The sequence below is a fragment of the Vanellus vanellus genome (genome assembly GCF_965231255.1).
Source record: "Vanellus vanellus genome assembly, chromosome: 5".
In the NCBI taxonomy this organism is placed as follows: Eukaryota; Metazoa; Chordata; class Aves; order Charadriiformes; family Charadriidae; genus Vanellus; species Vanellus vanellus.
The window spans coordinates 30860034-30887548 of NC_138910.1; the positions used below are offsets into that span (position 1 = coordinate 30860034).

Consider the following 27515-nt stretch of genomic DNA (forward strand, 5'->3'; position numbering starts at 1 on the left):
TCTGATGCTGTAACTCACAGAATTTAATCCTGGAATTTATGCACAACATACATATGCATCTAAATACATACAGAGTTTACATAAAAAAATATGCAATATTTTTTCACTGCAATATGGATAGCTTTTTCACTGAAGAAAGGCTTAAACTTGAACAAAAAATAATAAGCACATTAAAAAAAGGATGTTAATATAGTTATCCAATAAAATGGATAGTGGGAGACCAGACAGAAAAATCAAAACAATCCATATTTATGCAAAATACTAAGTTGTCCAGTCTATAATCCACCTTTCATAGAGTAATCGATCCTATTTCAATTTTCTTTGATAAGCTGCTCCAAATTTTCCAATTAGACATCAGGTCATGTATATGCTACTGTGCTCGGCAATTATTATTTTTATGACTTAAAACCAGAACAGCCTGTTTCAGCAATGGCAACTGCCATCATTGTTATACAAGTAAAAATTACAGCATAATTAATTTCTCCTGCATTGACTGCATATGTGAATTCTAAATTCTCCCTAATTAGGCCGGAACTTTCCATAACAACATTTCAATGGCAGAATGGCTATGATCATTTGAGTATTTTTCATGAAAGAAAATTATAATCTGAACATAGACTTGGTAATGCTGTATTAGTGGACTACTTTTTTTTAAACTTTAAAAAAGGAATATCATTAGAGCAAAATGCACTGAACACTGAAACTATGGCATATACAATGTATACATGTACATTTTTTAAGTAACAATTCATTATTATTACATTTGGCCCAATAATCTATTCCCTACAAATACAGAACTTCCTTATTCTCCTTTCTGAGGCAGGTAGGATTAAAGATTTCTTTTAGAGAAAGCTGGCGGGTGGGAAGATAATGTACTTTCTGAACATATTTATAAGGTGGGTGTTTCTTGTTGTTTGTTTCCTGAAACCTGCCAGCATCCATCTTGCATTGTTTTTTGTCCCCAGTGCACTGAAAAAAAATGAAACTGTGTTGCCTTTGAAAATGAGGTAATTTTCTATGTGGAAACAAGACATGAATGGCAGTAAAAAAGCAAAACAAACAGACATGTTCTTTGTTTCTGAGAATATTCTAATGATGACAATATCAATTGTTTTTCTTTTAAACTAGGAATTCCTTTACCTTTAGCTGTGCAATTGAAGTGCACCTTGGAGTTTCAAGAAAGGCATTTTTAACACTAATGGTTTACCACATGAAGCTACAGAGTATTATTAGCAAATTCAGGGGAAGTTTTGCACATAATCTGACTTGTAAATATCAATTTTAGAAGAAAATAAATCCGACTATGAGGCATGTCTGTTCAAATGGTTAGAATTCACCTTGGTGATCATCTCTATTATAGGAAACAGAAAGAGAGACAATGCATTAACCTAAGCAACTCTTCTGGCTTCTACTAGCACATCATTTTCTAAAACCAGTAAGATTTTAGATTTGGGCTTATATATACAAACATCACAAATGTTTGCTCTAATATTTTACTTGAATTATACATTATAAATTACCTTAGCAAATATTCTACTGTTGCCTATTTGACAGTGGCACAATTCATAGGTATTTACACTATCAATCTATTTTCATTTTGCTATATTTATCTTGTCTGCAATATACATGAGAAATTGATAGAAAATTATCAATTTTCATCATTATTCTTTTTTCTTTAAAAAAAAAACAACAAACACACAAAAAACCCAAAACACATTTGTCTCCCCTGATTACAGTACATTTATCAACTATCCATGTGTCTGATCTGTAGAATTCTCTCTCTTACATGTATTTAGTTTGGTTAAAGATGATTCCCCATGGTATGAGACACAATTCAATATCATTTAATTTACAGAGAAAGTATTATGTGGAGATTGGATTATGTGCTGTGAGCAAAAAAATGTAATTACTAAATTAAGCATTAAAACAAAACTGCTAATCTGATCTCATCTAGCTGTGCAGAATCATTACAATATTTTGGTACCTACTTAAGAGTTTGTTTTGACTGACCTTTAAAAATAAATACCTTTTTCCTCTATTTAATCTATAGTGTATTTTGTGATAAAGTACATATTTCTATCACGTTAAAAATTACATTTATCCATGGTAGATTACAAAGCCAATAGTTTCTACTAATTATAATTCATCCCAAAGGCCTTACAGTAAGTGACAGAAATAGATAAAGGAAAATAAAGTATTATATTTGCTTTAAGAATGTTTACGGAAAACTAGAGAACATTTTCATCTGGTATTAAAATGACTTTGATTGCACTAAGCATGAGAAAGTTGGATTTCTTAGAAAGGACTGGCCTGAAAAGAAAGGCTAGAAGACTGGTGCAAATCTGTCTTAGCAGAAAGAAGCAGTAGCCAAAGCAAGTAACTTATCTAACTTGAAACACTGGGGAGAGAAAAGTGTGTCCTAAATATGATTCACAGCCCACATTTTGAAATGCTGATGGATGATACATGCAAGGCAGAGCAAAAAGTCATTCGGAAAGGAGTGAAGAATCTTCAATATGCATGATAGAGTGATCGTCACAAAACAACATACCGTACTTCAAATGGAGACTCAAAGAAGGCCAAGAGAAGAAAACCACAGCCAGTATTATGAACAGAATGCCAAAAATTCTGATCAGATCTTGAAACCCAGCTGAGCAACTGGCAGATTTTCAACATCTGGGATGCGAGATTGCAGCAGATGGGAAGCTGGAGAGTGAATTAAAAGTAAAACCAGAAAAAGGCTGTATTTTTGAAGAGGGGAGATACAACTGTGTATTTATACAGGCGGATAACAGAATTACGCCTCAGAGACAAAAGGTACTACTTGAACTGCTGTTTAAAGAACATCGGGAGCCCAAAATGCGCCTCATGGCTTGTATTTCTACAACTACGCTTAATCAAAGTCTGGATTTATAGAGTTATCTTGGAGATATCTAGGAGAATCTAAGAAACATTAAGAAGCATTACAAGAGAAAATCATAAACAAGGGAGTTTGGGAAAGAGCAAGAATCAGATGTAGCAAGGCATATATGATGCTAGTTGTATCATCAGATGTAGCAGAACAGGGTTGGCAAAGTTCACCTCAGGGCGGAAAAATAATATAACAGCAAGGAAACAAATGAGCTTGAAAGCACAGAGCATCTGTTTCAGTCAGCTGAAAGGAGGCAGGATTGGGGAGGCAATTGTTTGCTGCCAGTATCCTGCCACAGGAGTTTGGCAGGTTGACTGAATATATTTTCTTTCTTTGAACATCACCAGTTTTCAGATACAGTGATAAAACTTCACTCAGTACCAAAGACTGACGTATGCTGTATCTTTTTTTAGCTAAGTAGTTTTTAGTGAAGTGTTTTTCAATCAGCAAGAACGTGTCTCAGGTGAAAGGATATATCTTAGGCAGAAGGAGGTCCTGATGAATAAGGAATTTTTTTTTTTTTCAGTAGACAGTAAAAACAATCATTCTAAAAAAGGTAAGGTTTACTTGAGATGGTAAAAAAACAATTAATCTCAATAGATATTACATTCATGTTCACTGACACCTAAAATCAATGTGCACACAAACTGAAAGAAGGGTCTACGCAGAGGGGAAAAAACCCCAACCCTCCCCCCCAAACACTCATAACCATGAATTTTAAAAGCATGCAATACATTTTAAGATGAATGAGAGGCTCTAGAAACTCTGAAGAGAGGATGAGTTTCAACTGAACTCAGCAACAACAGTCAATTAGGATGAACCTACCTGCATAAGTAATCGGGCTGATTTTACTCCAGACTGTCAGTAAGGAGGTAAATCAGGAAAGATTCGTGACTCATCACAAAACTGGTTTGTGCCAAATAAGATTCATGATTTTCCCTCTGTGTAAACAAAATACGTTCACAACCTATCTTCGCTAGAGCTTTTAAGTATGACAGTTATGAAGATTTCTGAATAAAATGTATTTTTCAATGTACATCATTAATGATCTAAATAAGGTTTTAAATAAATACAGGGGGTGAAACTGCACACAAAATAAACTGGAAAAAATGGCTGACTGTTTCCTTACATTTGTTCAACGTTTTGTAATTCAGAACTTCACAGTCTGGCATCTACCACCATAAAGGAAACACATTTTCATTTGGAAGGGGTTAAAGGAAAGGTACTGAGCTCAGATTTTTCTTTTTCTGTTATTTGTTACTTTTTAAAAGCCCTTTCAAGTTGGGGAAAATTCATGCATTGTCACCTCAGAGCACAATGTGATATAGGCAGCTGCTTCAAGCTGGCTACGCTGTGCAAAGTTCACTGTCATGACCGGCTGACTGCTCAACTGTCAGGGAAAAATTAACAAATACAAAAAGGGGAACATGTGGCAGTTTTAGAAACACACTTTTCAATAAAGCATACTGTGAACTATAGACTATTGCACATTTCAACATGACACAAGAAAAATGGGGGGCTCAAAAGAGGATACACTTTGTAACATAGAAATATACAGACTAGCTTGTGCACAGAAATCAAAACATGGTTACAAGACACCACTGCAGTCAAACCTGTCTTATAGTCTGCTTATGATCTTAGTGACCTTAAGAAACCGGTCCAAACTGATTATCAGCAATACTTTTTTTGTTACTTTTTTTAAAAAAATATTTTGAGACCACATTTTTGATACACATATATATACTCCGTGGTCAAAACAGACAGACTTAACTTTAGCGATACTAAATAAAAGTGCAAAAACGTTCAAAAAATAAAACAAAATAAAAAAATATGGAAGCATAAGCTAAAAATTTTCTGCATAGCTGAAATCTATTTAAAGCGAGTCCTTGGTAGGGGTTGCTGACAGGAGGAAAAAGCAGTTTTTCTTAAAATGTCTTCTGCATGTTTGTTTCAAATAATGCAAAAAAAAGGTCATTTGTCGGCTTTTAAAGTATTTCACAGGCAGTTCACTCCTGCGTCCTTAGATACCATTGTGGTGGCAGTGCCTCCTTCCGCAAGGTAAACAGCAGTGCTGGATTTGGAGTGAACTGCCCGGTCACTGCCATTATTGTTGACCTCGCAGTGCAGTGGCTCGGTGGAGATGACCCATGTTGAAGGACGCCACCGTTTAAGTGAGTATGGAGTTTTCACACGTTTCTTGATCTTTTCTCCTGAGCCCGATTTGCCATCCTGTGAGGAGTCACCTACTGAAGACAAACAAACAAAACCAAACAAAAAACAAAAACAGAGTAGAAAACAGTATTATGAGGAAGATAAGATTAGACTGGAGAGTCCAGGGTTGTTACTCATGCAAAACAGAACAAAAGAACAAAATCTTATCTTATCACACAAAAGCAACTGTGTGGCAGAGGCACGACAGGTGTATCAACTACAGTAGCTGCCACTAAAACAAGGGGTCAGATTCTGTTCTCTGTCAGAAATTACTTCAGTGAAGTAATTTGTGTTACCTTGAATGCACATTGGCATCAAACAGCAGAATCAGCATTTGACATTTGAGGGGCTTTTGCAATCATAGTATTTTATATTACCTGTAATGGGAGGTACAAAAAAATGTCGCTACTACAGGACAGCAAAGGCTGAACTTTTAATAACATTATTAAATCATAGGTCCCCTAATCCTACTTCACCTGGCAAAACATTTCACTGGGAGACAAAATGGTCCATTCTCTGTTAAGATTGTAAGTCAGGATTTGGGATGTTGGGTTGCAAAACTGGCAAAACCAACTTTAATCATAAGATCTCAGCAGTAGAAATCTGATTGTTAAAAAACTTTCATGTTCCAAAACCTTCAAACCCTTTCTTTTAACTTAACCTTCAGTTAAAGAAAGTTACTGCAATGATCTTTTTTATTTACCTCAATAAGATTTCAAATCAAATCAACATGTTAACACAAAAAATGAATGTTTCCTACTTAAAAGGAAGGCTAAAATATTCAACTACATTTCTTGAAAGATCTGTTGTGGTTTGTTTCTAAACCTTTTCTTTTCAAATATGCCTGGCACCCCAGTTTCACTAGCATCGCAGTGTCTGTCTAAACATAGTCAGAGGTTTGCAAGCACCTTTCAAAGACTACAGTGCATTCTGGAAATATATTCTCTTAAAAATGCACACTAGGAAGCCTTTCCAACAGCTCCAACAAGCCCAAAGACAAACCTCAGAGGATGTACCTAATTTAACTACTTGATTATATTCTTACAGTAAAAAGGAGAGCCCCATTGTAACCTCTTAAATCTTGGCCGTAAAACACTTCAGGCACTTACTCTGAAGGAGCGTATTAAAATAAATTCCTTCTCTAACTACTTTGATTAATTTTTAATATGTACATGGTAAACTGGCGAAGGATTGCTATAATTGTTGGGAGGTCAGATAGCAAAGTAGAGAATGCCTGACTGTCCATCTAGGCTGGGCTAATACAATAAAATCAGTTGCTTTAAAAGTAATGAAGTATATAAGTAGTTATTATAATAAATTATTTTAATCAATGCATCTTAGAGCCAGCTACTCTTAAGAGAATGAGGAAGAGTAAGGAAAAGAAGGTATAACGTGCCCCTGAAGGAAGAAATAGGAAGCTTTTCCAATATGCTTTGCAGCTGCCAAGGTAGGTGCCTTGCAAGGAATACTGAAAGTTAGAAATTACTCCCTTCCTAGAGTCAGAGCAGATAGGTTATAAAGGGACAGATTCATTCCATGTATGTGGAAGGAAGAAAGTGTCCTAACATGTGCTGGAGATGATGGAGACCGGACTTAATCGAGAAGACCAAAATTGTGCTGACGGAAATTAAATTTATATGGGATTTAGTAAGTATGCTTTGAGGAGGGACAGGAGACACAGAAATATTTTCTATTCAAGCAGATATACATAGTTAGTAAGTAAAAAAGTGTCAGGGAAACTGTTCAAGTCCTGCAGGCACTTACACTGCATACTACTGCTATCCAAACTATTTGTGGCTGATAGGTCCAGCGAATTAGGCCTCTGTGCTCTTCTAGTCTGGGTCTGCCCAGGATTTCTTGCTACATTCTGGATACCGACAGTAGCTGTGTCTTGCACTGGACACGGATTACTGTTGTTGTTATTGGCATTTGTTCGGCCATTATCCAGTGGTCGCTCTCTCCTGTCTACTAGGCGGTCCAGAACACCTTCATCATGGCCAACCTGCTGCTCCCGCCTCAACAAGGGTTCATGCTCATCAGGGCTTGAATTAATATTCAGCCGACTATCCTCTCCACTGAACTGGTTCTGAAGCATTTCCTGGGCCCTCTGCGCTACTGAGCTGGTTGTCTGGCCAGATGGCACTGTCCCATTGGCATATTGGGTTGTGCCAGCATGAGAGTTTATGCTGTGGCTTCTCCCAGCCACTCCGTTCATGGTAACTGTCACAACATGAGGTTCTGCAGCATTGATAGTGTTCATCTTGGCAACGCCTGTTTCCACTTGCTTCAAGTTTGATTTGTGCTTGCCACCAAATTTTAACCGTGGCTCCTTTGTTGAATTTTTGGTGTTTAGGGGGAGGCTAGTAGGCCTCTTTGGAAGGTTCTGTTGCTTGGGTAGAGGATAGACCTGAGCAGATGGGACATCCGGAATCAAACACGCTTGACCATTGCCAGCCTGTGTGAAGTCCTGTTGTCCTGTCACCTCTACTGCAAGTTTTATCAGCGGATAAAGCAAGCTGGAACTAGTGCTGCTGAGTGGATCTGGCCCGCTAAACTGCTTAAGTGAATGTTCCATCAGATTCTCATCAGAGCTTTCTTTCAGGTTCTTATCCACTTCTTTTGGATCCAATTTATTTGTCTCTAAGTCCTCCTCTGTTAGCTGCAGACAAACAGGGGTGGGCCCACCTGGCTGCATGACATTTGTAGTATGTAAGTTTGTTTCATCCGAATAAGGCATTTCAGATATGGTGGTCATGCCAGTGCTAGGAGTGAGGCCAGTTGTATTGGTGGTGGTAGTATTGGTGGACAAACTGGTGACACTTGTCTCAGGACTAGGGATGCGAGCTTGTGCTTGTTGCCGCTCATAGTTAATAGAGTTTCTATTCTTTTCCCCTGAAGTCAATGGTGTAGTGGACATTGAATGTTCAGAAGAAATGTTCTTCACTATGCTGTCAGTGTGGTGGATTGAATCTTCAATGTAGGAAGAGGAAGAGTAATCTGGATATGGCCTTATCTTTGATACACGCCTATGATGCGACAGATTCCTTTAAGAAAAAACAAGTGATATTAAGATCATATATGTAAAAACCACCTCATACTATAAAGCTTCTTGTTTAAGAGAGCTGAACGTCTTTCTGTTTCTTTTCATGCATAAAATAAGGACAGATACAGTACAAACTGAGATCCTTCAGTAACTTCCTTGAAAAATCCTCACAGAAAATTGCTTTTACTAGGACAGCAATTTTGTCATGGATGTTACTTATACAACTAAGTCGGATAACATTTTCTTCTATTTGTCCAATATGCTGTTTGTCCAGTTCACTGCTAAGGTACTGCTCTAGTTGCAGAGAAGTGATGCTGAAGGAGGGCAACAAGAATTCAACACACAAGATAGAGAAAGTGATGCTGGGAAAAAGTCACAAGGTCCTAAACCCTGAAATGTCTATTATTTTAACAATTTAGGTATTCTACAATTTGAACATAATTTTTTTTTCATTAGAATAAACACTGCCACACACAGCAACATTACTCCTCTCTCAAATCCAGATCTCTAGTGTATGCTATTAAACACTAATGTCAGTTCTGCAAATTCTCACTCCCTCTGGATCATATATAAGCAGAGAACACGCAGCATCTCTCTCACTGGGGTCAGAGTGACAATGGCCCTGCAGTTTAACTGAAAAGCTACAGGTTTGAGACTTGGTGATTTCCTGAACTCATATTGCCTGCAAATTCACAGTTTTTAGAAGAACATTTTAAATAGAAGTTTTATGCATCATTTAGCAAGAGTCCTTAAAGACAATTCGTTGTCACTTTATATCTTTGCAAGCCTGTTTGGACAGTTTGCCCAAATTCAGTTTAAAAGGCCCTTCTGTGAGAAGTACAATTGTTTACATAAAAGGTGCCCGAATTCTGGGGACACATAGGAGATCTTAAGAATGCAAGGAATCAGGATCATGTCATACAACACCCATATGCAAACCAGCTCACATAACACACACCCACTTCACGGATGCAGAAACGTTAAGCTAGCAGTGCGCTCCAGCTTCCTTCCCGGAGTGAGCTGAGCATTGCATTGGGTATTCACCGCTGACTAAGACAAAACGTTTTCTCTTCTTACCGCTCATTTTGCATGGCAGTTGACATAGGGTTGACTGTTGGACTAACTGATTTATTTCTCTCCCAAATCATCATAAGTTCTGCCATCCTCTCCTCAGCACACTGCGCTGTTAGTCGAGCTTCAGCATCTTGATCCCAACAGTCTTCAATTGTTTCTTTAAGTGACCTCACAGCCTGCCAGGAGACAAACAAAAAACCACCCCTTTATCTTAAATTATTCTCCCTTTATATTGTGCTTCTTATTTACTGTTTTATGACAGCATTCTGTATGCATGAAAACAGTCACAAGCTGGTGAGAAAGAGAAATGCAAGATACACAATTTCATTCAAAGCTAGTTTACTCTAAAAACAGCAATATGCAGGAATAATGTTATCATACCTCACACACACACCCCGACTAGGAAGACAATTATTTAGGAAAAGCTACATTCACCATTGTCCATACAGCCTTCAGCCAACCCCCTCTGATGTATACATGTTCAGCTCACTTTCCCTGCCTTGTGAAAGCTGTGTCCTAAGGACTGATGATATTCTGGAAATGCTGTCATTGTTATCCCCCCCAATTCAGCTAATGGTCCCTGCCTTTCTTCCCTGCACTGTATGCAAAATAACACAGCCTTGCTCATTTCATCATGCTTTTCTTCCTTTGTTTGCTACTGTAACATCCAAATGCCTCATAACTACCAGTGAATTTGTCTGCACTATGGGAGGAGATTACTGCTGCCCTTGTTTTACAGATGGAGAAACAGAAACAGACACGCTTTCCAGGCATCACACTGTGGGGTGAACAGTGCAGTCAGAATTAGAGCTCAAGACCTCCAAAACATGATGCCATATGGTCAGAGATCTGGAGAGGAGACAACAGAAATTACGAGCACTGAACACTTCTGCTTCCACTGCATCCAGAGTACAAAAAACAGGCAGACATTTATTGGCCCCTGCTGCCAATCTATGGCCCACAGATAGGATATGGTTTGCCAGAACATCTCACATCTACAGCCCAGCTTTAACCTCTCCAGCACCAACGACTGTGCATAGTCCCAGCTAGGCACTAAGGTCTTCAATGGGTCCTGCTGACTGCCTCTGTGCCAGAATTGCCTTGTTCGCTTCTGGCAGCGAAAGCCATGACTAGCTCTGTGTGCTAGCCAAGAGCTCCTTGCCCACAGAGCGGGCTCCTGGCATCGCTTGCATCTGGCAAGTCACTGCTGCTTAGTGATGCAGCTATGGCTGCACAGGTGGGGATGAGCTCCCACACAAGCAAACCTTTTATCTCCTTTCCCACAGTAGATCGAAGAGCAACAAGATCGAGCTAAGCAACCAGACCCCTCTTACCTGAGGGACACGAGTCCAAAAGCACCCTCGGGGACAATGACAGGATAGTGTACTGGATCCATTTTCTCTCCCAGAATAAAAAGGCTTCATTTGGCTGATAGGACTTGATTTAGCCACAATTTAGATGCATCTAAGTCAGTGGACACCCTATTCTCCTGTCTTGCCTCTCTGTAAGACTCTCCCCTACAGGTTTCACCAGCGGTAAATTTAACCAGTGTTTAATTTAACATTGTCTCTCTTCTAGCAGATCCTTTCCTTTTGATGTTTTAACAATTATGAAAGGAGCAGAGTGATGACTGTATGGAGAGTTAACAAAACTGAAGTTCTAGAGCTTCACATTTACCACAGTAAGGTGTTTTCTATTCATTTCAGGTTCAAAGAGATTTATACTAAAATGCACTATTTAGAAGTTCTAGCACTCGTAAAAAAGGTAGGAAGGACAGGAAATCTGCATTATTCTATTAATATCCTTCAGTCCTGACCTTTGAAGTCAAGCTTGGGCCTGGCTTTGGTAAATGAGACAAGAATGGTGCTAACATCTCAACTCAGTTTATAGCCCTTGAATTATTTTATGCACATCATCTGCTCAGATTGTTGATTTATACTGTGAAAAACAATACTGCTCATCAAGGTCTGTATCATAACACAGATGTTCAAGAAACAGACTGAGACTGCATAGGTAATCATAAATTTAGGATTCCACATCTTTTGAGTGCCTTAATTATGTGACCTAAAAAATAAAACATTGTTTTTTGTCTTTCTCAAATGAAAAGGGCAAATACATTTCTCTAATAGATGAATTTGCATGAGTGTGTTATAACCCGACATGTCAGCTTAGCTTTAAATAACGGACAAAATTCTTCTATCCCATGCATTAGATACAGGAGGTTAGGGCCTAAGTCCAGGGTGAGGTTATCTGGAGCTTAGTTTTCTACAATAACTCCCCTAGAGTGCTCATTCAGTTGTTATCCTAGACTGGCACAGGGTGGAGTAGGCTGTCTGATACCCATGAGAGAACTACAGATGGTTTATTTATTCTTCTTTTCTCTTAAAGCAATGGTGTAGATCCATCCTTAGAGCTGGACTTATTATTATTTTGAATTTTCGCAAAAAAATTAATGACAACACAAAGAATGTTTTAGGCAGTTTAAATATGGGGATCATTACTAGCTCAGTGTCTAATAATGCTGGAGTCTATCAGCTTGTTAGAACATAATTAACATTTAAAACAGTAGTCAGCAAAACAAAACAAACCTTCTGGAACTGTTTTAGTTATAACTGTCTTCAAAAACAGCTGTCGAGCTTGGTTATTCCAACACTGCATTTGCCAACATGGCTATAGTTAAAACAGTTGCTGTTTGATTTCCTATATAATTTGGGTGTGGATTTTTTTCTTTTTTCTCTCCCCTTCCCCCGACCAGCTGGCAAAAACTGTGTAATAGAAGAACCTCTCTATGAAGCTCTCAACTCAGTTACAACATGTTTTACAACAGTGTTAATACTGGAGGCTATGCTCCTCTCTGAAAATGTTTTCATACATATTTACAAGTACCAGCACAGATGAGGCCTTAGGCTGCCCATTATCTGTACAGTAGCTACACACTTATCAAGTCTCTAAAGATTGAAGGGCATAATTTCAGTAAGGGAATAACTAAAAGTATCTTTTTAAATAAGAGTCAAATACTGAGCGCAGACTCAGCAAGTTTGCCAAAGATATCAAGCTGTGTGGAGCGGTCGACACACTGGAGGGAAGGAATGCCATCCAGAGGGACCTGGACAGGCTGGAGAGGTGGGCCTGTGCAAACCTCATGAAGTTCAACAAGGCCAACTACAAGGTCCTGCACGTGGGTCGAGGCAATCCCAAGCACAAATACATGCTGGGCAGAGAATGGATTCAGAACAGTGCCGAGGACTTGGGGGTGTTGATGTATGAAACGCTCAACATGAGCCAGCAATGTGCGCTCACAGCCCAGAAAGCCAACTGTATTGCAGGCTGCATCAAAAGAAGCATGGCCAGCAGGTCAAGGGAGGAGATTCTGTCCCTCTACTCTGCTCTCGTGAGACCCCACCTGGAGTACTGCATCCAGCTTTGGGGCCCCCAACATAGCAAAGACATGGACCTGTTGGAGTGAGTCCAGAGGAGGGCCATGAAGGTGATCAGAGGCCTGGAGCACCTCTCCTATGAGGAAAGGCTGAGAGAGTTGGGGGTTGTTCAGCTGTTCAGCCTGGAGAAACCTTATAGCAGCCTTCCAGTACTTAAAGGGGGCCTACAGGAAAGATGGGGAGGGACTCTTTATCAGAGACTGTAGTGATAGAGTAGGGGATAACAGTTTTAAACTGAAAAAGGGTAGATTTAGATTAGATATTAGGAAGAAATTCTTTACTCTGAGGGTGGTGAGACACTGGAACAGGCTGCCCAGGGAAGATGTAGATGCCCCATCCCTGGAGGTGTTCAAGGCCAGCTTGGATGGGGCTTTGAGCAACCTGGTCTAGTGGAAGGGATGTTGGACCTAGATGGTCTTTAAGGTCCCTTGCAACCCAAACTGTTCTATGCTTCTGTGTCATTTTCATACTCACAATCAAACTATTTTAGCTTAAAGAAGGTACCATGTATCAGGTGGAAACCAGTAACTGTTTGCATTTCACGTTTCACTTTGCTTGTAATAAAAGACACACACCCCCCACACCAGCCCCCCCCAAACTAAGGGGATTTGCATTACCTCACCTTTGCTGCAGATGAAAGCAAGCACAGAGACTCTTACCAGAGTTCAGCTGACTTGCTGTAACTTGTTGGCCTGCAGCAGCAAGCAATGCTCTAAGCCATAGCTATACTAATTCAAAACAACAAACAACATTATTATGTTTTTAGTCTTGAAAATAAAATCTGCAGATCAAATGAAGCCATATAAAATTAGATTTTAGTTTTGGCAGAGTATATTTACATTTTTGCTAACTATTTTAGGGTGTTACGAGTTTATAAGATGTCAAAAGGCAGAAAATGCCTGTATGTTTCTCATTCAACAAACATAGAACATATGGGCACTTCATGCCTAATACTATGGATACTGTCTAACAATTAATATAACAAGTTATCTTCTGTGTATCACACTTCAGCATCCAATAATAATCACAGTATTTTTCATTAAAAGTAATCTAGCTTTCATGACAATGGCTTTTTAAAAACTGAATTCAATATTTAAGAAGTCCAGGCAGAAGCAGCTCCCAGTCCTTAAATACTAACAATAATAATAATAATAAAAAAAAGTATTAAAAACCGTATTCAAAAAAGGCTTTTAAGAAGTGAGTACACCCTAAAGCTGGTTAAATTGTTTCTTTGAAAATATTCTATCTCACCAGGCTGTTCTCCTTCCACGCTTCTGGGAATTTTGGTCTTTGCTTCTCTCTAGACACTAAGACTTGCATATCTTCAAAAGTGGGATGGTTTCCGACTTCTGTCTGGAAAGCCATCTGGTACTCTGGCACAGATTCCCCTGTTAGCAAAAGAAAGAAAGAAAAACACCACAGATTAAAAGGCAGGGCAAGGACTTCCAGGTGATGAAAGGTAGTATCAAAGTTGCTGTCTATCGAGATGTTCTCCACTTTCCCCCAAAGTCTAACTTCACATAAAAAGTTGAATTAACTGCAAATGAATTAAGTGTTGTTCAGCAACCTCTCAAAGGACAGCATCTTCAAACTTTGCTGGTTGAGTGGCACATTCAGAATGTCTTAGAGCCTGAGGACCACATTTAATTTCTGTGAAATGTTGCTGACTGAATATATTCATGTACTTTATTTGGGAAGAAGCCCAGCAAGATTACAAGTCTCTGCATATAGGGTGCAACTGTTTGACCACGGAGAGAATGGCACATGTCAGATTAACTCTATGCTGTATCTTGGGAAGAAGATGGTGGTTGTGATACAATCTCACGTGTTGCATTTTAAAAGTCTACTTCCTCATGTGTTATGTTACAGGTAGGGAGGATTTCCCTCAATTTTCAATGTCACTAGCATAAATAAAACTATGCCTGACTAAAGGCTACATTAAATCACAGCAATTTCCCATCTGTTCTTTCATGAGGAAAGTCTGAGAGACACTTTCAGGCACTTTTATCAGTTCCAAGAACTGAAAGTACTGCCTTTGCCATCAGCCCAACTCTCAATGTTTGTAAACTCTGGACAATATTAATAATGCTCAAATTGCACTTACCATGAGGCCTGCAAACTGCTTAAACAGGTAATTTAAAGTCTTTCAGCATGAACCATGCTTCACACTGTATTGACAACAATCATCTTGAACACTAGATGGCACCGACTTAATGTCAAAAACAGTTGAGAAAATTATGTCCCCCCTTCACTGTAAAAAGCTATGCCTGGGGGGTAGCTTTTATTGCTGCTACCACTTTCTACTACTTATGTTGTTTTCCAGTTCTTTTAGTTACCTGGGAAGAGGTCTGTACATCTCATAAATATCTCCCAGTAGATAAGGCCTAGCGCATACATATCTACTTGTTTCAAAGCAGATTCACAGTCCCTCAAGTTCACTGCTCCTTCAAGCACTTCTGGGGCCATATAGCGGATTGTACCGACCTGGAAAAACATAAAATCAAAGCTTCAAATCAGGAAGCAATTTCTACATTCAATTTATTATGGAGATTAATTTTTTTAATACCCTACTTTGTTAGATATTTTCTACAGTTAAGGAAAATGCAGTTCTCTTCTAACCAATGTCCTCAGCTTCTAATCAGGAGTCTAGTCATAATAAACCCCTTCCCCTACTCTGTCACTTGTTTGTACATACCAAAACAAAATAACTTTGTCCCTTACTCAATGTTCTCATATGCGATATGATAAAGCAGAAATGTGTGGTTTTTTTTTTCCTGAAATTACCCTGTTAAACACCAAGGTATGTATCATAATGGAAGAGGATGCTGCTGAACAAGCAACTCCTTCTCCTTATTCCTGGACTGTCATCAAGGCACTGCACTACATCTTCCATGGTCAAAGGGTATTAACAGCTTTGGAAGATATCTATATATTTCCACTAGGAAATATGTTAGATTACCACAATCACTCATCAGTACTTGTAGACCAATATTTTGTCACAGAACTATTCCATATGTCTGCATTTTAAATAGTGGTTTCCCTGTTTCTTTGTTCAATAAGCGAAGATCTAAAAAGAGGACCTGTGCACTAGGTATTATTAATGTAGCACTTGTTTTTTCAGGGAAGGTGATTAGCACTGCAAAACACATTCTACGAATTAAATGTAAAGGTTTTCTGTAAAAGCAGATGACAAACATACTGAATCATTAGGGATTTCCATTCTTTGTTTGAAATAGTCTCACTGTATTTCAGTAGCCTATATTCAGGTATCAGTGTATTTATGCTTATACAAAAAGGTAACCCCCACTCTCTGAATCACAGCATCATAAAAAAGAAAGCTTAAGAAATCAGTTTCTTCCTTCTGTCCAGAATCCATTCTAACCCACTCCTAGCAGATGTTTTCCCAATCTGTTCCTTAAATTCATAAAATGATGCAAATTCTATATAGCCTTCCTCAGCAGTCCATTCCAGACCTTGGCTGCCTTCTACAGATTAGAAAGGCTTTTTCATAACTAACCTAAATTTTCCCTCCTGCAACATAAAGCCATTACTTCTTGTCCTGTCCGCACTGAATGTAAACAGTTTATTCCTTTCTCTTTGTAGCAGCTGTTTACATATTTGAAGACCTGTCTCTACCTTTACTTCCCTAAACAACCCTCATTCTTTCATCTTTTCCCATATGGTATTTTTTAAAGCATCCCCTGTTATTTTGTTCCTTTTCATTCTCAGTTGGTCTATGTCTTTCTACATGCACTTACTCTCCCAGATGTATCCATTTAAAGTCCAGAAAATTGAAGATGACATGCAGAGAAATGGTTGCAAGATGTAGAATGTGGTATGTCACCTTTTCAGAAAAATTAACACCAAAAAATACAAAAGAATGTTTGGTCTTCAGTTAATACTTGCAGTACAAGACTGAAGGGACATGTACCACATCATCGCAAACAACATGGCAACTACCTTGCATCTTCTTGTATCTCACACAGAAAGCTTCAGTCTCCAGGGCTGCCAATCTATCACCTTTCAAAATGCTAAGTTTGTTTTCGAGTGTTTTGAGACTAAACCTAGTTTCGAGATTTCAGCCACTGCTCACCTGTATTGCAGCAATTCCCCCTTACGGGAATTGTACCACCTTGTAACATTCATCTTGTAACACCAATGAACACTATTTCTCAGTGTTATTTCCATGCTAATTTGTCTTCCTTTATACACTAGGTTTATCTTCATTTGTACTTACCTCACTAATGGCTGCATTATCTTCCTCACCTGGGCGTACCAGTCTGTTTCCAGTTAACTTCATGGAGAGTCCAAAATCGCTAATTACACATGTTCCATCATTCTTTACCAGTACATTGCGGCTGTTCAAGTCACGATGGGATATTGCAGGTTTGTAATGGTCTATTTGAACATATGGAAGTGCTTGTTATTATTTGAGCAGTTCTACTGTTTGGCAAAATAAGAGAACCTCATTATGTCTGCTCAGCTATTATAAACAGAAAATCAAATTATCTTTCAGTAATATAACATTTTTGCTTCTTTATAATGAGCTCCACAGTACACTATCTACACAAAATGGACCAGTATTCAGAGTTTGACCATATCTATACAATGTATTAGGCTGCTTCCACATACAGTTTTAGTGTTTGCCAATAAGCTTCTTTCCAAGGGATATTTCAGCATGATTTTGGCAGGGGAGACATCATGTACTTAAGCACAGACCTGCTGCCACAGCCCTGACAGCCATTCCAAATGCTCTCTTTCATATCCACACTCCTGTACCAACTACCTACATTATGATTGGGATTGGAACCTGTTCAGAAGATACGTAGATAATATTATTCCAGAGAGTCTGAACATGTTCATCTTGCAAGCGATCTGATCTTTTCCAAAGAATAATCTCAGTTGTTCCCAGTTTATATGCAATTTATTTTGTTAGTAAAGCAGCCAGCACTATAGAACCAGTTTTACCGTGGAATTTAGTCTACTCCATGAGTTTCTTCCTAGCACTCATAGACCAGCCTATGGCTGTCTCTTTTTTGTGATGGAAGGTTTACACATTTTCTGGCTGCTAACGGACACACCTGTCTGCACATTTTGAAATGAAGAAGTTAAGATGATAGCTGCAGTTTCAGTGGCACATAGGAATACTGATTTAGGTATTTTCAGCCTTGCATTTTTAACAGCATCTTCAGTTGTCATTCTTTGCTAGAGTTGATGCTCAACATTTGAGTTACATAGTTTGGAATTTTAATCCAAACATTAGTATCTTAACATAGAATTAATGTTACCACCCTTTTATTTACTGCCAAAAAGCTAACACTTCAGTGCCAGGCCATATCCTGAAGCCTGATACACCACAGATCGCAGAATATGTGCTTCATAATCATGATACTTCAGCTACTGAAATGCTGGCTGAAGCACGCAAACAGAGATATAAAGATATAAATCAATATGTTGTCACATCCGTTACTTTACTGAAACACACATCCGGTACTTTACTGAAACACTCAAAGTCCAGCAGTACCATTTGTACACAACAAAGACCAGGCCCACACCCTCAGACAAAAATTAAGAGATATGATAAATAAAACTACAGTGGAATTAGAAGATTCAATTATTTATGTATACAGTTCACACACAAACTAAAAATTGCTTTGGTGATTTGTGTCTGAACTGCAAAAACAGAGCACCCCATCTGTTTGCTCTCTGCCAGACAGACATCCAGGGCTTCAGGTCTTCAGTAATCTGTTGACATGATACAGCAGCATCACACAACTCTGCTGCCTCCTCTTGCCTTTCTCTGGGGCTCTGCTGGCTCCTACTCCATGTTTTCACACAAGCATCACAGATGCAGCCCACAAAATGAGATTGTTCAGAAGGAAAGAACATGTCAGAAGTTCTGAGCAATGTCTATTTGCATTCATCATTTCCTACTTACCATACTGTCACAGAGAAGAAAGGCAGGAATCTACTACGTGATAGAAATAAGAGTATCTTGAACATCTTGGCATCCCTTTCTGGCCTTACCTCCTCGAGGTAGCTCCGTGTGCAGGTACGCCAAGCCCCTAGTTATAGAGTGTGCCAAACGACAGGAGCTCACCCAGTCACTTGTGTGGAGACTCAAATATTTGCACAAAGAACCCTAAAAAAAAACAAACCCAACACCAAAACATAAATACTGGATTAAAACCATTTCAATGACTCAAAATCTTTAGGAAGGTCAGTTTTATCCATTGCTCCTGAAAGGTAATCCCGCAACTGCTTTTGTGTTCACCTAGGTGTTCTAAAACACAAAATTGGGCCAAAGTTTCACTAATTTCTAGTGCTGCCATTTGGTTTATCTAAAGAAGTAGAACACAATATTTATCACAAAATTACAGGGACCACCTTTAGGAATAATACTAATTATAAAACAAAAGCATAGCATGCACTTGATTTATTCTTTGAAAAAGTCTTGTTCAACAACAGAAGAAAGGTTAACTGCAGACATAATAGCCTGGGTTACAAAACAGAGATCTTTAAACCATTAGTTACAGAAGAATACTCAACATCTCTCACTGGCATCTCCCCTGTTATAATCTATTTATATATGAAAACAAAAAAAAACCCAAAGGTAATTCAGAATAGGAGCAAGTCCACACACACTGAAGAAACAGGAAAAAAAAGAATGCCATGTTCCTCTTTTCTTGAATAAGAAGAGTGAATGTGAAATATGGGGGATTTTTAGTAATTTGTGGTGGAATCTCCAAGACAACCAGAAGGGTGTCAGTTATGATACTGAGATGTTCCAGAAACTGAGAATATCTGAACCAAGATCCAGATCCTGCAAACTATGACACCTTTGGGCAGTTTTTATGCACATAGTCCCCAACGACAATATACGCGGATTAAATAAACTAAATCCCTATGCACGAAGAACAAGTCATCCAGCTGTCTCTGCATACATATTACAATATAATGTTTATTTATGACTACAAACTACCCTGGTTTTGCCCATTGAAATCTGTAATCTTAAAGATGCACCAACATGTAACATCTTATCAGCCACAACTAAAAACACTTTACTGCAAAATTAGTTATGTAACATTTGGTTCAAAAAAAATTGGCATGTGCCATTTGAGTCGACATTCAGGTTTGTAATGCATGCACAGTTCAGATGAAGGCACATAGATACGATAACTTAAAATGACCGAAGCATTAGACATATTTTTTTAATCCCACGCTAAAACTAAAACAAAGTTCTCAACACTTTTTAAGAGTTACAAAAATCTTATAGTTTTCCAGACTTAGCCTGCGCAGAACAAGGAATCCACAAACAGATAACCTCCTCGGTGAAAACACAGACCAAATGTCACTCATACAGGTTTACATGGGCATTTATTTCCCTGTTGTTTAAAATGCTGTTATATGAACTTCAAATAGATTTGGGTAATTAAAAAAAAAGAAATGGAGAATCCACCTAAAAATGAGTTAAAGAATTTTACATTTTTTTCTTATTGTTTAAAGCTTTTTAAGAAATACAAACACTCTTATTAGCCTCCAACTGCCAGCAACTTGGGTGCAGTAATGGATTTTCTTAGCTTAGTGGGTTGAGATTCCAGCCCATTCTAACAGAGGCCACAGGATTGCTGTTGTGGTGTGACTGGGAAACACTCACTGTATAAAGACCTCAAACCAACTTCAAGATCTTTCTGCTGCAGAGCTTGCAGGTATTTTTTAAGCTGGCTGAAGGCTGTGTTTTTATGCTTTTAGTGAAGTTCAATCTAAATGATGACCAGGAAAATTTTTAGTAAAAATCTGGAGAGAGAGAGAGAGAGAGATTTGTAATTGAGATTATTATTGTCAGAGTCATGAGTTACTTCTTAAATTGGGGACATTTGTTCTGATTATGACTTTTGATAAAATTGATGTTTTACTTTTAACAATCACAAGATTTTACTATGTGTTTTACAACAATTTTTCCATTGTTCTAAAAAGACATGAGTGTCTGATTACTGGGGGGACAATTCTGTTGCTGTTCCACGTTTCCTACTGTGTCATCCCTTGCAACTTACTCACTGCTTATTCACCTGTCACACCTCAGAGTCCCATCAGAACAGCATGTTGATTGATAAGTACATGTATCTCTCCTTTTATTACTTGCTCACCTACTTTCTTTGGTCTGAAGGCATGTTTGAATAATAACACAATTTGGGTCAAACCAACCTGTCTTGCTTTCACTGAGGCAACACCAATAACAATGTTCTGGTTTGTGTGTTCCTATTTCCAAGAAGGAAAGTCTTTCGAAGGAGAATGATGTTTTGGATGGGGAGTATTTCACCTGCACACGTTGTATGGGTTACTCCTTATTGAAATAAGATTTACGGCTCCAGCATGAACAGTGCAATTCCCTTTTAGTAGGGCTGCCACAGCAGGGTTCCTTCTCTGCTGTTAGCTCCACATAGAGCAGAACATCTGCTCACTGAATTAAAGATCACACTGTGCACTAATTACACCTGCTGTGCACTTTTTCCATTGACTTCCAAACCACCAGTGGATTGATTTTAGACTAATCTTGCTCCTCTTAGTATCATATTGAGAAAGAATCTGATAATATGATGTCATAAGCCTCATCTGTGCATTTAATCAGATTGTTAACAGATCCTGTTTATATAAGCAACAAGACACAATTTTCAATCAAATTACATTTCAGCTGAAAATCATTTCATTCAAGAAAACAGCAAAACCAGATCACCTGTTAAGACAGTTACGCTATGCCTTCCCAGGAGCAGAATACTCACTTGATTTCACTTAACTCAATTAGTTGAAAATAAGCTTACTCTGCCAGAGCAAGCCAGAGCTGACACGTTTTGCCACTCTCCATCTGGAACAGGCACAACTGAACTTTTTCTATGGTTGTTTCTAGTCTCTGCAATCTTTTCTTAGACACCCATCTCTTATAAGCTGACATGATAAAGTGTGTTCTCACTTAAAACTTTTAGTTAAGATACTCTTTATACTTTTGTGAAGTGCTACGTTGCCTTAAATTTGCATATATGTTTAGATATTTATATAGATGTATGCATTTAACTTTTAACACAAGCATATATATAGAGCCTAAAACACCCTAAGATCATTACTGCTATTTATTACTGTTCTGTTTCTTTTTGCTACTTGAATAAGCAGCTTTTGTCCTACTGTCCCCATAACAAATCAGGCTTCAGCTATCACCTTTACACACTGGAGGAAATACAATATGAGTTCACTTCCTCAAGACCAAAAAGCTCATTTAAAAAAATTATTTAAATGAACAGTTAAAGTCCTTTCCCATACACAAGCAAAAAAACCCCCAAGATAAATGATGAAATGTAATTTTTTGCGTTTTCATATATATAACTGCCATATACATTACATTTTACAATTTTTCATTTCAAAGCAATTCACATTTATGTTGTGCATTTTTTAAACATTTTTGTTTCTATGGATGTGTACACACACAAACACAGCATCAGGAACTTAAATTAATGAATTTGATGGATGTAAGCATTCAGTTAGCTAAGGAGATTTAAAGACGTGGTTCTGGAAAGTAAGGCTGCCTTCTTAAGACTTGTCCTAGATCATCAATATATGGTACAGCAAAATAAATATGGTATGCCACACAAAGCTTTAAAGAAGATAACAAGATAAAAAGCCAACATGATTTATAGTACCACAAACCAGTTTGACAACAATATTGGATCTATTATGTTTCATTGTAAAAAAACCCCACCATTTAAGGCTACAGAGTGAGGTCATATCTACCGCAATAGAGATACCATGTCTTAAAACTAAGAAGTTTTAAATTTATTCAATTATTTTTATTTAAAAACAACTCTTCAAATTCTGTCCTTGAATACTGCACAGTTGACTAAAAAAACCTGTACCATAACCAAGAGCAAATACTACAGCTGAAAACTTATAAGACTACATTTAGTAGCACTAACTGGGAAATCTTAAAAGGTATTACAGTAAATGACACTAAGGTTCATTAAAAGTGTAATTTATATGGATTATTTTTACCTTACTGTGCAAGAAGCAGCAATGAAAAACACTGGCAAATACTAAAGTACATCCTTTTTACGTGGCTATTCTTAGGAATCTAAACCAATCCAATTGATTTCTTTGAAGGACTTACATTGGGGTAATATTCCATCACCAATAAATATTCCATACGGCCATCTGCAGTGAATCTCTCATCCCCCACAATGAAGCGGGCGATATTCTCATGTTCCATCAACGGAATCTTGTAAATGTTCCTCTCATTGACAAAGTTCTGACGATTAGCAAAAGAAAATACTTTCACAGCAACTGGACGTTCATCTAGGGAGCCTTTATACACTGCTCCATATCGTCCCCGGCCAATCAACTGCAAAAAAAACGTAAATAATTAGTTCACTAAATAATAAATGAAGACAAAATCCAAGTTTTCACTCTACAAATATTGTAAGCCAACTTTAATACTTACACTGTAAAAAATAACGAACATTGTGAATATTTTGTATTGAAAACTAGAATTAGAATGCTGTCATAAAAGCTATTTTGGAGCCGGAAACCTCAGCACAGGCCAACTTAGATCTTACTAAATTGATCAATAGTCTGAATATGCAGTAAATAAATCACAAATAATCTATTCAGCCATTTTACATACAGAATCAATAACATCCATGTGTTTTGTGCTGCTAATTCTCTTATTAAACTTTTGCCTACTAAACACTTACAGCTTTTCTGTGATCAATTTTAATTGACTCCAGAGATCACAGACACTAAGCTAAATATTTTAGATTTAGGATAGCTTTATAAGCTGTGCCTTTTAGGTTAGTAGTAAATGATATATGCATTTGTAGTGCAAAGGAGATATCAAAAAAGATAAACAGGTTTTAACACAAAGGAATAATTAATTCCTTAGTACCTGTGAATCTTTATTCTATCCCCACTATGTTAGACAGTCTTCAGAGAACAGCTTTTCCCATCTCCATGGCAACTGAAGAAAGATGCAATCTCTACTCTAAACCAAAACATAGGACCACCTTCAGGAAGAGTCCTAGTTTCTAAAGCACAAAAAAAAATATCTAACTACATAAGAATGTAAGCATCTATTTCATTCAAATAATTTTCAGGAAGACCTAGATATGAAACTGTAAGGATTTCATGGACCAGTATCTTTTTTCTTTTTAAATACTTACAAATTGAGGAGGAAGGGAAAGCAGAAGAGATTACAAAAGTAATGCTTCTCAAGATGATAAAATGATCTACACAGGAAAGTTTTCAAAAACAGAGTACCATTTAATGGCAGACTTTCCATTTCTCAGTCTTTCCATGTCAGTGGATTGCAAAGCAGCAGCAAGTCACTTCAAGGTACAAACCTGGAATGCATTCTACCCACAGATGCGAAAAGGCAAGCACAGGTCAAGGCAATTTGTTCTGCAACACCCTATGACTAGGGGTGAGGAGTCAGCTCCTTAGGATTTAAGAAAGAGGACAGAAGACCCCGTAGCAGATCCCTCCACCAAAGCTGATGCTTTTTCCTAGACTGCATATGAGCATGAGTAATTTCATCTGGGGCTTTGCACACTTCTACAATATACATCCTTATACTCTTGTAAAGTCTGCCTCAAGTACTTTTTTGTTGGCAGAAGGCACCCAAGCTTCTTTGCTGGTTAGTCTGTTGTCACCATTTGCTCAGACCACACTGCAGTGGGGACTACGTGTCTGCAGCCTACATCTCTAGGTGTGATTTCTAATGGGCAAAAGAAAGAATAGTACCACTCTCAATCTCTCTCAGTCATTCTACTGATATATTCCCAGCTAAAAGCTTTTACAAATGACATAAGTTCTATCAAGCATACCAATTGCAAGCGTAACATTTTGCAGTTTTCTGATTATACATCTAATACCAAGCTGAGCAGAAAGTTCTGGTTGGCCTCTAGTTGCCATGGAGATAGAGAATACCCCACTGTGAAGAATGACTATACATAAATGCACCACTACTGACATATACTGCCCTATCTGCAGTAAATTCTATATTCCAAGAGTGTTACTAAAGCATTTCAAATGACTATGGTAGGATACTGTACTTAAAGCGAGCAGCGTCAAGCAAAGAAGATGGATCTTTTGATGCAATGCTGAAATATAGCACAACCCAATTTCCCCCATTACCTCCCAGTGTTTAGTATTTTCTTCTCAAGGCAGAACATGTTCTAGGTAATATCAACAATGTCACTAACAAAACCAGGCAAAATGTAACTGCTGTAACTTTTTTTTTTTCTTTCTTTAAACTATGATTTAGAAGAAAACATTACAGGAGCACTGATACATTTATTTCTGTAACTATACCTGGAAGGTGATATGACCACAAGTGTTACTTTGAATAAAAATGAAGACTAAGAAACAGAGTTGAACATTTACCTCCAACAGCTTTAGATTATCCAGATCCAATGAGGGCTCTGATGCTGCTGCCTCCATCATGTTCATACTGTGCAAACCTTGTTTACGGTCTCCTGTAGAAGGGGGTGGGGAGGGAATTAGACAGGTTCCTTTTTTTACCGCGCTACAAGTGAAAACAATACAACTGACCTGAGACTTGGCAGAAATACATATCATAGGCAAGAACATAAGAAATAAAAAGGAATCCTGTAAAATCTTCTCGGAGTCAGCAGAATCAGCAGTGAAGGTGCTGATAGCAACAAACTTAAGGCTATTGTCTGCTACACAACTATTTTGATAATTGAATGTCACTGGCAATAACTATAAAGCATGTTCATAACCTCATTTAAGCGGAGGATTTGTTGAAGAAAAACGGGTCCCAAAATGCCAGCTTGGAGAAATCATAAACCCCTCTGAACTGTTATGAAAGGGATATCACCATAAAGAGTCAAATAGGAGAAGGGGGAGCGTTATGTGCAAGCATGTAATAGGGGAGAACAGAAGACAAATATAACTGAGCAATAGTCAAAAAAACAATTAAAAAAAAAAAAAAAAAGAAAAGATTGTCAAACCTTACCTGCAAGCATCCTGTATCCAAAGAACAGAGCAGCAATCAAAACAGCCAGTACAGACACAGATGCAAGGGCAATAACTATAGTCTCATCTCGATGAAAAGAATGAGAAGAATCTGAAAGAAAACAAGATGAAGACTCTGTAATTGTAAATTTGAAAGAATCAGCATTATAAAACATGTAATTGTTATTACAACAATGAGGGGAAGAAACTGTACTCTGGCTTGTAAGGCATTGCACTAAACTCTTTTTCCTCTTAAAATCTAGGGATGGCATAATAGCTGATCAGCTCAAACACAGCTGAGTGCACATTCATTGGCAGTTTTTCCTAGTCTTCCCTTGCCACCATAGAGAGAGGCACCAACAGCAGAAAGTGAATCTTCTTTCCAGCTGGCAAAGTTCACCCCAGCCATGCAAGGCTAAGTTGATGCAGTCCTGCTCTGCTCTCTATGCCTTAATCCAGTTTCCTGGTATGAATCAGCTTTGCAACCTTTGCAAGTTGGTTTTTTTTTTTTTTTTTTTTTATATATAATTTTTTCCAGAATGAAAATATCAAAAAAGTTTGCTAATAATGGTACAAATGTGATGAATACTGAATCTCTTGTATTCAAATTTCTACAATGTACATTAGATACAAGTCCATTTGTGCAAATATTGTCAAAATACTTTGGGGTTTTGATTTGTTTCATGTCAGCACTCAGGTAATTTTTAGCACAATTCTCACTCCTTAATTCACAAAAAGACAGAGACATCTCCACAGCCTGCAGCAGAGTATCAAGAAACCTGACACAACAATGAAACACTGAACAAATAACTAGTTTTACTGAGCTTTTCTAAAAATAACATTTGATTTTTGTCACAATGTAAGTATCTTGCTTTTTCTTTTTTTTTTTTTTTTTTTTTTTCCAGAGGGGGAAGAAGTTTTCATGAAAAAAAATTGCTAGTGTCTTAAATAGTTAGCTTAATGCTTCTCCACATCAGACCCCAGTCTTGCTTCTTGCAGGCATATAAAAATTCAGCCACTTTAATATAAAAATTTATTACTGCAGATACTCCTGTGATGTCAGAATCACTGGAATGTGGCAGTACAAGACCTCATTTACTTTGGCTTCAGAACCAAGTTTGGGAACTATGTTTAAACTTGTCTTATATATTGCTAAAAGTACTCCTTAAAAGACTGTAATGAAGCCTAACTATGCTAAAACCACAAAATATAAAATGCACACAAGGTTTAAACATTGGGTAAATTTTTAGGTGAGACTGGAATACAATTTATCCCACTCCAGACTAGCTGAATAAACTGACAAATTCACTTGGCTTGAACTTCATTTAAAAGAAATTAAATACGATTCACTTATTCCTATTCCCAGTGCGGACAGACACAAGAGAACCAGGTAAGAAGAGAAAGCAAATTCAAAAGACAACAGCTTCCATTTCTACAAAAGCATAATGGTAAGAGGAAATAATAACAAGCTGGTAAAACAAATATGAGAGTTTCAGCTGTAACAGAAGTATGTGAAAAATCACCCACCAAAAAATAACATGCAGCTCATATCTGATAAACTCTTTAAGTAAGAGGGAACTTGTGATAATCATGACACCATCAAATTTACATTCGTTCCACCAAAAGAAATACCATCACTACTGTTTTTAGTAAAATAAGTTTCACTAAGAAAATAACCTATTGCCACAGAGCACCGTATGGTGGAACAAGAGTTGCGACTTCCACTGCGAGAAGATTAAAAGATACATGTTACAATTCCCATTTAAATTATGAATTGAAAACATATACATACATATATATTAAAAAACACAACATCACAAAG

General features: G+C 37.7%; 1 protein-coding gene across 2 annotated transcripts in view; it reads right to left on the reverse strand.

Annotated features, from left to right (window-relative positions):
- Positions 1-4906: 4906 nt before the first annotated feature.
- The window catches only part of BMPR2 (bone morphogenetic protein receptor type 2), a gene marked incomplete at both ends in the record, with an annotated part of 103766 nt that continues 81157 nt past the window's right edge, over positions 4907-27515 (reverse strand). For both annotated transcript variants that reach the window (XM_082483908.1, XM_082483907.1), the window contains 10 exons: positions 4907-5157; positions 6887-8166; positions 9243-9415; positions 13928-14064; positions 15013-15160; positions 16914-17074; positions 18704-18818; positions 22830-23060; positions 25100-25191; positions 25695-25805. In XM_082483908.1, the coding sequence (XP_082340034.1) occupies positions 4907-5157; positions 6887-8166; positions 9243-9415; positions 13928-14064; positions 15013-15160; positions 16914-17074; positions 18704-18818; positions 22830-23060; positions 25100-25191; positions 25695-25805 (2699 nt within the window). The remainder of the gene's footprint in view (positions 5158-6886; positions 8167-9242; positions 9416-13927; positions 14065-15012; positions 15161-16913; positions 17075-18703; positions 18819-22829; positions 23061-25099; positions 25192-25694; positions 25806-27515) is intronic.